Source organism: Macrobrachium nipponense, chromosome 27 (assembly GCF_015104395.2).
Source record: "Macrobrachium nipponense isolate FS-2020 chromosome 27, ASM1510439v2, whole genome shotgun sequence".
NCBI lineage: Eukaryota > Metazoa > Arthropoda > Malacostraca > Decapoda > Palaemonidae > Macrobrachium > Macrobrachium nipponense.
Window position 1 is genome coordinate 26227617 of NC_087216.1, and position 12553 is coordinate 26240169.

Consider the following 12553-nt stretch of genomic DNA (forward strand, 5'->3'; position numbering starts at 1 on the left):
TATTACTGCTAATACCACTGCTGTCACTACCATCCTTCTCAGCAGTCACTAAGGCTGCACTGTGATCCTGAAACAGATTGGTGTTGTTAAAGAAAACGAAGGTCATAAAGTGCAAAAGGAAATGTATAAAGATCAGAAACATAAAGCCAAGACTAAAATCCCATACTACTGGTCAACAACGGTTGGTAACGATCCATAAAGATCTGTGCTGTAAAGATTTAGGACACAAAATCACACAATATTACTGTCCTGATCCATGTTCAGGAAATAAATTTGACAATAAATTTCATAGCAAGTGAACTAAAGCAAATTTCTGCTAAAGCTGAGCAGTCTACCTTCAAAAAGGCTTCATCTTGCTAGAAGTTGGATTCCTATATCTACCAGAAGTTACTTTCCTGCCTCTCATGAAATCGGTTCACCTGTCGCCCGTCATGAGGGATTTTCAATGTAAAATATTTTCTAAGCATCCATCCGTAACCTTTTGCGCAATCCTCCTAACAGCCAAACAAACAGACCAAATAAGAAAATAAATTTTCTTTGTTGGTGGTAAAAGGGAAAAGAACTGGAATTCCATGAAAATCGAAAACAAGAAGTATTCAGAACTACTTTGTTAAGAGTGAAGTAGTGTTCGAGAGATTCGGTGGTAGTTTTCGGTGTTTACTTTGTTGAGAGTGAAGTAGTGCTCATAAGAGAGACAGCAGTTTTCAGGACTACTCTGTTGAGAATAAAGTAGTGTTCATAAGAGAGAGAACACTTTTCGGAACTGCTTTGCTAGGAGTGTAACCACACGATTTGAAGTAAATGTTTTCGTTGCAAGCAAACTAGCAGCGTCAAAAACATTAAAATGAAATTGTGTAAGCAGCACAATTCTGAAGAGAAAATATTTGCTCAACTTACATTCAAGCCAGAGAGCAAACATCCATTTGCAAATTACCATTGTTTCAAATATGAAAATCTAGTGCTCCTACCAGGAGCAGCTGTTTGTCAATAGCTTTCATGTTTCATTTATGATGTAAAGAACATCAGGTGTCCACAGTGGGTAAACACTACTTTTTTGAGGATTGATCTCTCCTCTTTATATTTCCTTTCCCCTTCTGTTACTTCTTTCTAATGAACATCATATCTTTGAAAGCTTGAATTTTAAGTCAATGGACACTTTGGTGGGCTAGTTCCCTATGTATAAGGTTCATCTTCTGAATATAATAATAATAATAATTATTGGATGTAGAGCACTAGGCATTATAAAGATTGAATATCTTTTCCATATTGATTCGTATCTGTGAACCTAGTTTACCAGTCACTCAGATGGTTAATCAGAAAATACACTTTTAAAAGGACGATGGTGTAATCATAGGTCACAGGAGCAATGAACGAATGCCAGAACTTGACCTTTGAAGCAAAGAAGCAAAGTCATGAAAACAAAACCCATTTTAGAATTAATTTCCACAGAATATATTTGGCAAATCCTATCAATAAAAAGGTTTGTGAGTTGATACCAAAACAAGTGAGTTTGGTTGGGCCTCCATGAACGTTTAATAGTGTTTTTAGAGCCTCGTCTTGCTGTTTGAAATGAGACAATGAGTTAAGTCAGACAATAAACACCCATGGGTAAAAATTTTTACCCACGAAAACCAGACACATCATGATTAAAGTTCTTAAGCCTCACAATAATCACATCCAGACCTTGATCAGCATAGCCCAATCAGCTGAAACAGCAAGGGTGCATGAACTCCCTGCATTTGACTGATAATCCTTATCACCAAACCAAGTCATGCAATGAACTTGGTGACCACATCTGGTTAAGAAATTCTCGATTGAATGCCAAAGCAGACGGTCCAAGGTACACATTCCCAGGGAAGTATAAAACTGGCTTGAGCAAGGTACTGATCAGTAGTTGTGGTGACAACCTCCTGCCACCATGACCTCCTCCGCAGCCTTTCTCGTTCTTGCCATTGTGGCGACGGCTTCAGCTGGTAATTATTGTCAGCTGTTTATTCCAGATTTTCAGTTAGGATTTGACAGGAATTAACTAGATAGGATTTATAAATATAGATCTCAGAAATTCTGTTTCACTTGATTTCGGAAGTTATTATTAAGTATAAAAAGCTTAGGAATTTATAATGAGTTAACAATTCTTTTATATTTGACTCCAATATCATGAGAGTTCAAAATAATAAGTAAAAAATACCATAACCAATGGTATTCAACGATATGCATTGAGGAAGCGCCTATACATAATCATTACAACTACATTATCTTCTATTTTGATGAAAGAGTGTACCATTATATGACGCAAAGTGGCAACTGCTGGTTAATTTCCCTTATTCCTAAAAATTCCTTTAAGAGATTTTAAATAGAAAATTCCGATTGTCATTGGATGTTAATGACTGTCTTTGTCACTCTTGTCCAGCTCCTTGGCCATCAGGGACTAACTTATGCTCAAAGGAATGCCCAGTTGCCGGATCGCCCAAACTCTTCTACGCCCCTGAAAAGACTTATGTTTACTCATACACTGGCAAGTCCCGGATCCACCTGAATGATGTCGAAGGGGCCAATGCAGAAATGGAATGGAACTCCCAGGTCGAGCTTTCATGGCTCTCCCCTTGTGATATGGCCATCACCATGAAAAACCCTTCCATTGGAGGTGGTTCAGGTAGGGTACTTATAATCCTTGGTACCATACTGAATTAATATTTTGAGTTGAAGTCTTGGGACACTGAAATATAGAGAGAACTCTGCTCCTGTGATTTGAGGTCAGTGAAGGTTATTTTGTACTTTCAGGGTCTGCTGAAGCCAGGTTCCTTGAGAGATATCCCTTAGTGGTGTCTATCATTGATGGACGGGTGAAAGCAGCCTGTGGCCATCCTGATGATGACACTTGGTCTATCAACTTGAAAAAGGGCATTGCATCTGCTTTCCAGAACACCTTACCCTCCAACTCCACCATCAACTCAGGCCTTAACTTCACAGAGGTAAGACTTTGGATTTATATTAAGATATCATGAGTAATAGGATTGAAACTTGCTAAGTATTTAGTTTTATTATAAAAATATACTATGGAATTAAATACTTTTATGAAATATGAATTTAAATAATCAAACTTGTATGAGTAATATGACACTAACAATAGTGCTAGTCAAACTTTACTTTACCTGTTTTACACAGACTGATATAATCGGTAACTGTTCAACTATGTATGAAGTGCAACATGAGGGAGAAAAGGTTGTTGTGACCAAGTTGAAAAACCATCGCTTCTGCCAAGATCATTACGCTAACCGAGCTGAAACACGAAAAATGTGGGTGAAGACTCCCTTGCCTTTGGAAGAATCCTTCTCTGAATGCAAACAGGAAATTACAAATGGTATTTACACCAGCATTACTTGTAAGGACAAGAATATCATAAAACCAGCCTATGGTTCTTACAAGTACGTTGAAGCCCACCAAGAATCAGTTTTACGATTCCAGTCAGAAACTGACCAGATTCCTCCTTCAGTTTCTCAGCTGCCTAGCCGCTTCATCAGGAAGACTCTTCGTTATGACCAGCACACACTAAAGAAGGATCCATCAATGGTGGCCAAACTAGACGAAATGCTCAAACAAGTATGCGAAAAGGTGAAGCATGGAGTCCACGAACATGCAGCATCTCAATTTGCCCAAGCTTTACATTTCTTGCGACGTGTACCAGAAGAGGCAATCCCACAAACCCTCGAGAAGATCCGTGGTGGCCAAATCTGTGAACAACGTCAAAAGATGGAGAGCATGTTCTTAGACGGATTAGCTTTTGTTTACGAATCTGGAGCAGTCAAGGTTATGGTGCAAGAGTTGATTTCTGGAAAAGCTACTGGAGGTCGAGCTGCTCTTTATGCTGCTTCAATGTACTTCATGCCCCGACCATGCATTCACTCCATTGAAGCCTTGAAACCTCTGTTTGAAAATTTCCAGCGTTTCCCAAGGACCACTTTAGCTGGTGCCACCATGGTCCATACTTACTGCAGACAAAATCCTAAATGCCAAGAAAAAGCTCCTGTCAGACAGTTAGCTGAGACTTTGAGCAGCAAAGTAGGACAAATGTGCACTGCCTCACCAAATGAAGAAACTAGAGAGCACGCTCTTGCTCTACTCAAGTCCCTTGGCAATATGGGGGTGATGAATTCTGAAATAGCCAGACCAATCTTGCAGTGCATAGAAAACCCAGAAGCTGATAAAGGCATCCGCAGGGCAGCCACCCAGACCTTCAGGAACGTTCACTGTCACCAGGAAGTAAGTCCCAGAGATCTTGGATTATCTATTATTTCAATTATGATTACGTTTTAATATATTTTTTATAAAAAAAATCATGAAGGTTATAAGCATTGTTCAAATGAAGGATTTTTAACTCATAATGCACTGATTTTCCAGATCCACCCAATAATGAAACAGCTCATTAACGTTGCTCTCGATCATAAAAAAAGAACCGAAGTTCGAATTGGATCATATCTTGCAGCAATTAAATGTGCTAAACATGAGGATCTACGCAAGATTACTGAAAAGATAACTTTAGAAGAAAACACACAAGGTAAAGTAAGAAAAGCCATTTCTGAAATGTAACAATGTGTTGTTGATTAAATAGCCTATGCTTCCTATACTAACTTTTGCAGAAGAACCAACCAGTAATAATCTGAATTTAACATTTATCTTTGCAGTGAGATGTTTCATCCTGAGCCATCTCCACAATCTTAAGGAATCTATTGCTACATACAAGGGAAATCTTAAATCTAGGCTTCAAAATATAGTCCTTCCCTCTAACTTCACCAAAGACTGGAGAACCCATTCTCGAAATATCGACCTGTCTTACTATGCACCAACCTTCGGCGTAGGTGCTGGTGTGGAGTCTAATGTCATTTATGCTCCAGGATCTTATGTTCCTCGCTCGGTTAACCTTAATCTCACAGCAGCCCTTGGTGCAACACCCTTCAATATTGGAGAGATTGGAGCACGTTTTGAAGGACTCGAGACAATTATAGAAGAACTTTTCGGGCCACACAGTTACTTCAAGAGAACTCCAGCAAGACAGATCTGGGAAGATCTCAAAGAGACACTTAGCAAGATAAGCGAACGTTTAGAAGGCTCATTCAGGCAGAGAAGGTCTATTGACTTGTCCCAAATCTCTCATCTCTTTGACAAACTATATGGCAACAGACACATGCAGAAAGCTGATATTTATGCTCGGATTAATAATCAAGAAATGGCCTTTGGATCTTGGGAAGGAAATATGAAAAATATCAAGATCGACGAACTTATCAATAACTTATTTGATAAGTTTGACAACATGATTAACAGAGCAGCAACCACCAACATCGATACAGTAAGAACAGCTCAGTTTTACATGAACAATCATTTGCCTACAATTCAAGGATTACCCATCAAAATTAAACTGGAGGGAACAGCTGTGGCCGGAATTAAGATGGAAACTCACGTCAGAGGAATCACCTCTGGAACTCCTGGTGTTGTCAAGTTCTTGCCAAGTTTATCAACTCAAATAGATGCATTTATAGGTTATGACTGTCACATTGTTCGTGCTGGAATTAAGATGAAGAATCACATTGCCACAAACTATGGAGCAAGCATTAATGCTAAATACACACCTGGTCAAGGCTTTGAAGTAGAATTAGAAATGCCAGAGAAAATGGAGTTGCTGAAGGCACAGAGTGAAACTTACCTTATGAAGAGAGTAAAGGGTCAACAGGAGACCAAAGTTCATCCTTCCTCTGTACAAAGCACACGATTCCAGACTCAGTCTTGTTTAACGAAAATGGAACCAGTTCTTGGACTCAAACTCTGCTACGACGTCAACATGCCAAACATTTTCCGTAGTCAAGGTCTTCCACTTGGTCCACCTGCTATTTTCAAGGTCGTCTTAGAGAAGGCAGAATCTGGAATGAGAGGATTCCTTGTAAAGGGTAGAGAAGAACATGCTGGAGGAAAGAAGGTGATTAAAGTTGAGCTAGAAACTCCAGGAACCTCCTCACCTAAGAAAGCTACTGCCATCATTACATCAGCTAATGAAGGAGAGGAAAAGAAAATATCTGCAACATTTGAATGTGAACGTTTGGGAGGAATCAGCATCCATATGATGAGAAAGTGGACTCAGTCAGAAAAACAAGTCGAGATGATTGCCTATTTCAGTGAAAGCAGACAGTACAATCCTAGTACGAAGGGCATGGAAGCTAAATTCTTATGGAATGGTGAAGGAGAAGAGGTTAAATTGGATATGGCATTGAATACATTAGCTGCCATCAGAGAATGGGTACAACTCAACTTTGAAGGTAAATATATCATATGGTTTTTATTGTTATCTTATTTTGTAGAGTACAATTTTAAGATTTTTTCATGGTGAGAAAACTTCGTGTAGTAGGAGTACTGACTTTCTTGTTTAAAAACTTCATAGTTTTCTGTAATATTTTTGACAGTTAGCGGAGATCTGAGGTATCATGAATGGTGCAGAATACCTCTTCCACAAAGACTGCGCAAATTCGAAACTAAAGTAGCACATAGAAATTGGCACATCGTTTCTTTCATGAGAAAGGAAGGTGAATCCCAGTACAAGTCAACTCTCAAGATTGGTCAACGAGGAAATGAAAAGATTGATATAATTGGCAACCATGTCATGGAAGGAAGTTCATACAGAGATATGACCTTCAAATCTAACATAGAAGGTATATTTCTTTATCAAAGTATTTGGGTCTGTTGCTATATCTTTTTCCTGATTTAAAATGATTGGTTTATTGGTGGTGTGTTACATAGACTACGAGTAGTGTCTGCATGATATCATTTTTTTATATAAATGAAAAGGCTGTAAGAAATGTGTCTTTTGTGGCAAACCAGTAAGATATTTGTAATAATACTTTTCAGCTAAAATCGGAAATGCCAGATACAAGAAAAACTTTGTTTTATACAACCAAGAAAGTAAAATGGGAGTTGAATGGCAAGTGACTTCCCAAGAAGGTGGAAAGGTTATTGAATTAGAAATGATGCTAATTCGGTCGGGAGAGACATCTCAAGTCAAATTTTTGGTATGTACAGTCTCGCATTTTGTTTTGAAATAAAAGCATTACCTTAACTGAAGTGCCTAAGAAGTAAGTAAAGTTTTTGAGATTGTAAATCTAATCAGCTCCCTTATTCACAGCTTGAGATTCCCGAGCGCATGAAGAAAGTCATGCTCGAAGCCTCTGCAGCAGGCCAAGGAAGCTCTCAGTACCAAGTCAGAGCAATGGCCAAGTATGGAGAAAGTCCTATTTTCCATGTAGAAGGACCAGTCACTGCAATGCTCTCATCTAAAAACACTCACCTCAAGACCGAATTGAGGACTGTTTTACTTCGCAGCCAACCCTACACAGTCACAACCTCTCTTGTAATGATGCATGGCAAACAAGCCGTTGTCTTTGAACTAAAAGACAGAGAAGAACATCTCATTACTGTGCAATGGAATATGGCGACTCGAGATGGACAGGAAACCCATCTGGACTTTAAGATGCTCATTCCATCCATGATAGAAAAGACAATGAATGCCATTGTCAGTGAGAAAGTCCTTCACTTGAGTGTCAACCAGCTGATAGGACCAAAGAGCTCTTCCCCACTGAGAAGGAAAGGTTTCTTGGATGTTGATTTCGAAGGCAAGAGAGCAAACGTCGAATTTGCTTGGGACGCTGATCGTAACCCAAATAAGAAAATCAAGGCTGAAGTCAAAATGGTTAATCCACTTTCAACTCTACGAGACTGTGTCATCCAGTGAGTTACTTTTAAAGGTTTTTTGAGCAAATATATTTTCTGCCCCAATAACTTTCCTGTTTATCGTAATCATGCAATGATTGTGAGATCATGGAATTTTGCACCTATTTCGTCTTACAGTTGCTGAAATATTCTTTCTTTGCAGGGGTAACTGGGCCTACTTAGAGAGACAACATCAATTCAAGGCTGAACTGAAACTCAGTGACATCCGCTCTTGGTTTGTTGGAAGGAACAGCTTGATGCTAGAGGTAACAAACCCCAACCAAAAAATGTACAAAATGAATTCTATCTTAATGGTGGAGAAAGAGGGATCAGGACCAAAAGTAGGGGCAGACATAACCTTCAGGACACCTGAAAACAGAGAGTATAAGTGGAATTCCGAGAGTTCTCTTGAGTGGCGCGAAGGACTACAGAACATGAGGCTGATGACCAAAGCAGATCTTGTTTGGCCAGAAGGTCGACAATCTAGAGTAAACTTAGAAGCAATGCATCGCTGGACACCTAGCCAAAGGGAAGCTGAATTAAAGGTAAAAGATTATTTCTGTTTTATATAACATAACAAACTAAGCAATCATATTCATAGTGGAACAGTTATTCTTATTCCCTATACCCTCAAGTATGTGAATCACTTCAATAATTTTAGGCAAAAAATCAACCTTCACTACAGAGTTAAAGACATTTTTCTTTTAAGAACTTCCAATATCACAACATTTATATATTTAGACAGTACCCCACTGGCCCTTTTCACGGACGTTTTTTGCAAAATAATAAATATCTCTAATATAAAACCAGTACTCTGATGAAAGTACTGCTCTGAAAGTGAATACAACATTAAAACTTTACAGATTGAAGTGACCTGTCCATCACTCCCACAACCAATCAAGACCAAACTTCAGCTGAATAATCAACAGGGTGAATACAGTACCAAGTGGGTCATTGAAATGGGCTCTCCTGTAAATGGTGCAATGTACAAACTAAAACTGTCTCCTGAGCATGGAGTACAAGGGTTCGAAGTAGAACTTAACCTAGAAGAAGTACTTAAGCTCCTGAAGGCGATAGATCACCTCATATCTTCTAGCTCTTCGTCCATGTCTGATAGCCCTCGGCGTTCTGCTCTTTACCGTGCTCACTACAAACATCATGACCACCATTCTTATTCCCTGTTGCTGATGTCACCCTCTCGTACAATGGAAGGAGGATGTGGATGCAATACTTGCACAGGCCCAAGTTGTGCTGACTGCCATTGCAGCTTCGTTCCTCATAAGGGTTTAAGTGATTCTAAATATGAGATTGCCTTCCGCCGATCTCATTCCGATTGGAGTGGAGAATCCAGATATGAAGGTCGTGTCAGCCATCCAGGACTAGAGAGGGACCGTCGAATTGATATTCAGCTTAGAAGAGAGGAACAGAAGGTCTCTGGAAGTGTTGAGCTCGATATTTTCCTCAGACCAGAAGATAAGATCACTGGAAAGTTAGAATCACTCATTTATGCTCGAAACACTGTCATCGTTGAAGCAAAACTTGAAGGAAAGGTGAGTTGTATAAAAATTTTAATGACTGATATTCTCTTTAAATAAAAATATGATTTTAAAATGATATCTCTTATATATATTCATAAACTTCTTATTTGACAGGTACTGAAGGATCACCCCAAGGTCATTGTGCGTGGAGCCTATGGTCCAAGCAATGTTGGATTTGATATTAAATTGCACAAGACTCACTCTTCTCCTACATCCTTCAGGATGTCAGGAAGATATGAGAAGAGGACTGCCAGAAGTGCCGCTGCTTCCTTCATCATAGAGAATGAAAATCAAAAATCCATTGACATTTCTGTAGCACTTCATCCTCATCAGAGTCCTTGGTGTTATGGAGTACGAGCTGAAGCTAAGGCAAAGTCGTCCATCATTGGAACTTACGACATCTACTCTGAGCTTTGCAAGCCAGGATTTGTATCATTGACCACAAAGAAACATGGAAGTGACAAGATGTACATAACTAAGCTCGGTATAGAGGGAATGAAGAACATCGAAGATGACAAGATGTACATAACTAAGCTCGGTATAGAGGGAATGAAGAACGTCGAAGCCAGTATTCTGGAAGCTAACCCACAAACCATGGAGAAAAGACCACTTGGCATGGCTCGTATAGTGCTAACTTCTCCCACAATGATGAAGCTGGAAACTAAGTATGAAGGTGATAAGCTACATGAAATCAAGGTTAGTATAATGATATAGTTAATTCTTAATTTATTTTCATAAATTTGCTATTTTCTCAAGCATGAAGAATTGTATCAAGTACCAGAGAAACATAATGAAATGTATTTTCCAGAGTACTGTACGCGATATGTGGTGGAGGCTTGTTTCATCTGCAGGTAACGGGATGGATTCTTTGTGCAGTGAAGTTTTACAAGAGGGCTCTGGATCACCTTCTGGTCACATGTCTTCGGTATGGCGGGAAATTAAGAATGAAGCCTCGAGAATCTATTCTGATTTGGAAAACGATTTAGTCATTCCTAAATATGAGAAGCTCAGGGAATGGCTTCATGGTGGCATTCTCTCTAACATTGCTGAGGGATGTTCAAAGGTTTGGTCTCATTATGCTCACTTCCAAAGCAGTTTATCATCATCTGTATCCAACATGATAAGAACTATTCGAGAGGAATTCCCTGGATTAACTAGAGTAGTCACTGAAGGTAAGTCATTCATGGAGAAAACTTCTAATCAGTTTTGTCATGTTCAAACCTAAATTCAAATGAAGTGTAGCTTAATCAAAGCTACGTCATTTACAGTGGAATACCCAAGACAATTTTTCATGCATTTCTTTTTGCAAGTGGCTTGGCCTAATGGTGGGAATGGAAATGGGAAGTCAATGCATATATAAACGTACAAAGATAATGGAATAAGTTAGAATGATGGATGCAGTTAATTCTGTATATTTTATCTTTTTATTCATAATAGCATGTGGATGAACTTCTAAGGATCTTTTGATATATGTTGCATCAATATTCTTTGCAGTTGTAATGGGAACTGCTCGTGGCCTGCAAACTGGTGAAATGCCTGAGGTGTTCCGTCGATGGTGGAATGAGTTCGTTGAGAGTTCTTTCTGCAGGGCTATAGCATCTGACTTTGAATCACTCTGGAGTGAACACCAAGAGGAGTACCAGGGATTGCAGCAGATCTGGAGGAAAATCAAGAACACTCTCGCAAAGGACGTTAACAGGCAGAGACGTAATCTTATGCACTACAAGAAACCCAGGCATCTTGTTAACTGGATCGTCCACGACATGAACTTTGTGAGGACCTTTTCGTTTTCCAAAACAATTAATGTAGGACATTTTTAATGCAAATGTTGTTATTGAAATCATAAGGTGGAAAAGTCTAATTCTACTTGAGGTACTGCAATTAAAACTCCTTCCTTTCTTTTTCATAGGAACGAATGGTTTTCAAGGGTGTAGATAAGGTTATCAAGAATGTTGTGCAGAAAGCTCTCTTCGTACCTGTTCAGATCGATGGTAACCACTTCCAGCTTCAGTTACCTATTCGTCGACCAGTGCACTCACTTCCTCAAGCTTTGTCTTATGTATCAATGAATCCAACTCCAGTTGTTGACCGTGCATTATGGTGGTTTGAAGCTCTTATGCCCACTCCAGTCGATAACATTGTATGGGCTTATTATAAATTCCTTCCTCGCCATGCACGTTATCTTCTGCCACCCTACAATCACACAGCCATGGTTGTTGATGGATCAGAGATCCTCACCTTTGATGGAGTAGTTCTGCGAGTACCTCATTCTCCCTGCAAAGTCTTGCTTGCACAGTACAAGACTCACTCCTTGATTATGCAAAATCAGCAGCCTGGCCATTTGCCACACTTCATTTTGAAGGCTGCTGGAGCTACAGTGGAGGTCAAGCCTGACTTCGTTGTTACCGTCAATGGAAATCCAGTAAGTGGGCCCAGGGAAGTGCAAGGTGAAGTCGTAATCATGAAAGAAAATGAGAAGATCAAGGTCAGGACTCCATTCATAACACTCCGTGTCTACAAAGACAGCCGCACCGCTTCAGTCGAGGTGTCTGGCTGGACATTTGGTAGAATAGCTGGTCTTTTGGGCATCTATGATGGGGAAAAGGCAACTGACAGGTTGACACCTCAGGGTACAAGGGCATCTAACCTTCAAGAGCTGGTCAAGTCCTGGCAAGAGAATCCTCAGTGCGAGACTCCTCACGTAGCCCCCATGAGTCCTATGCAGGTTCCAGTGGTCCATATGCTCCACTGCCAAACCCTCTTCGGAGTTCGGTCTCGCTGCAACCCAGTCGTCCGCCCAGAGCCTTTCAAGAAGATGTGCTTAGGAAGCAGGAATGCCTGCCATGTCGCAAAGGCCTATCGCGCCATGTGTGAGACCAAAGGTGTCAAGGAGACCTTCCCACTAGGATGCTAATGATCACGTTTTCTCCGAGTTGGCCCCATATGTGACATACTTTGACAGATTTGCAAGATTTCTATAGTTTATAAGGAACGCATAGAAAATATGTAAAAAATATGTAGCATTTTAAGGAAAATAAATATCAACATTCTGTGATTCCAATACTACTTTCTTTAGCCTGCACTTATTGGCAATTCTGATGAAGCCACAACTCTGTAGTTTTGTCGAGTATAGAACTGGAGGTACAAACATGCTAGACAATAATGTCTTATTGTTTACAATAGCTAATAGGTATCCAATACTCATTTTGCAACAAAAATGTTGTCACTTGCATTTAGCCTTTTAGTCATCCTTCGTGAAAGCTACG

General features: G+C 39.7%; 1 protein-coding gene across 1 annotated transcript; it reads left to right on the top strand.

Annotated features, from left to right (window-relative positions):
- Positions 1–1836: 1836 nt before the first annotated feature.
- LOC135200951 (vitellogenin-like) lies at positions 1837–12348 on the top strand. The gene is made up of 16 exons (XM_064229726.1): positions 1837–1973; positions 2411–2653; positions 2782–2972; positions 3166–4260; positions 4399–4555; positions 4683–6305; positions 6450–6695; positions 6892–7052; positions 7166–7767; positions 7913–8294; positions 8613–9299; positions 9402–9744; positions 9799–9983; positions 10096–10459; positions 10782–11059; positions 11197–12348. The coding sequence occupies exons 1-16, from the start codon at positions 1919–1921 to the stop codon at positions 12199–12201; spliced, it is 7617 nt and encodes a 2538-aa protein (XP_064085796.1). The 5' UTR covers positions 1837–1918; the 3' UTR covers positions 12202–12348.
- The last annotated feature ends 205 nt before the right edge of the window (positions 12349–12553 follow it).

What these genes read in the sequence shown, in the direction of transcription:
- LOC135200951 (XM_064229726.1), top strand. Translation starts at nt 1,919, where the DNA reads ATGACCTCCTCCGCAGCCTTTCTCGTTCTTGCCATTGTGGCGACGGCT. An exon ending in CATCTCAAGTCAAATTTTTG is followed by an intron (nt 7,053 to 7,165) that starts GTATGTACAGTC and finishes CCTTATTCACAG; the next exon opens with CTTGAGATTCCCGAGCGCAT. An exon ending in AACTAGAGTAGTCACTGAAG is followed by an intron (nt 10,460 to 10,781) that starts GTAAGTCATTCA and finishes TATTCTTTGCAG; the next exon opens with TTGTAATGGGAACTGCTCGT.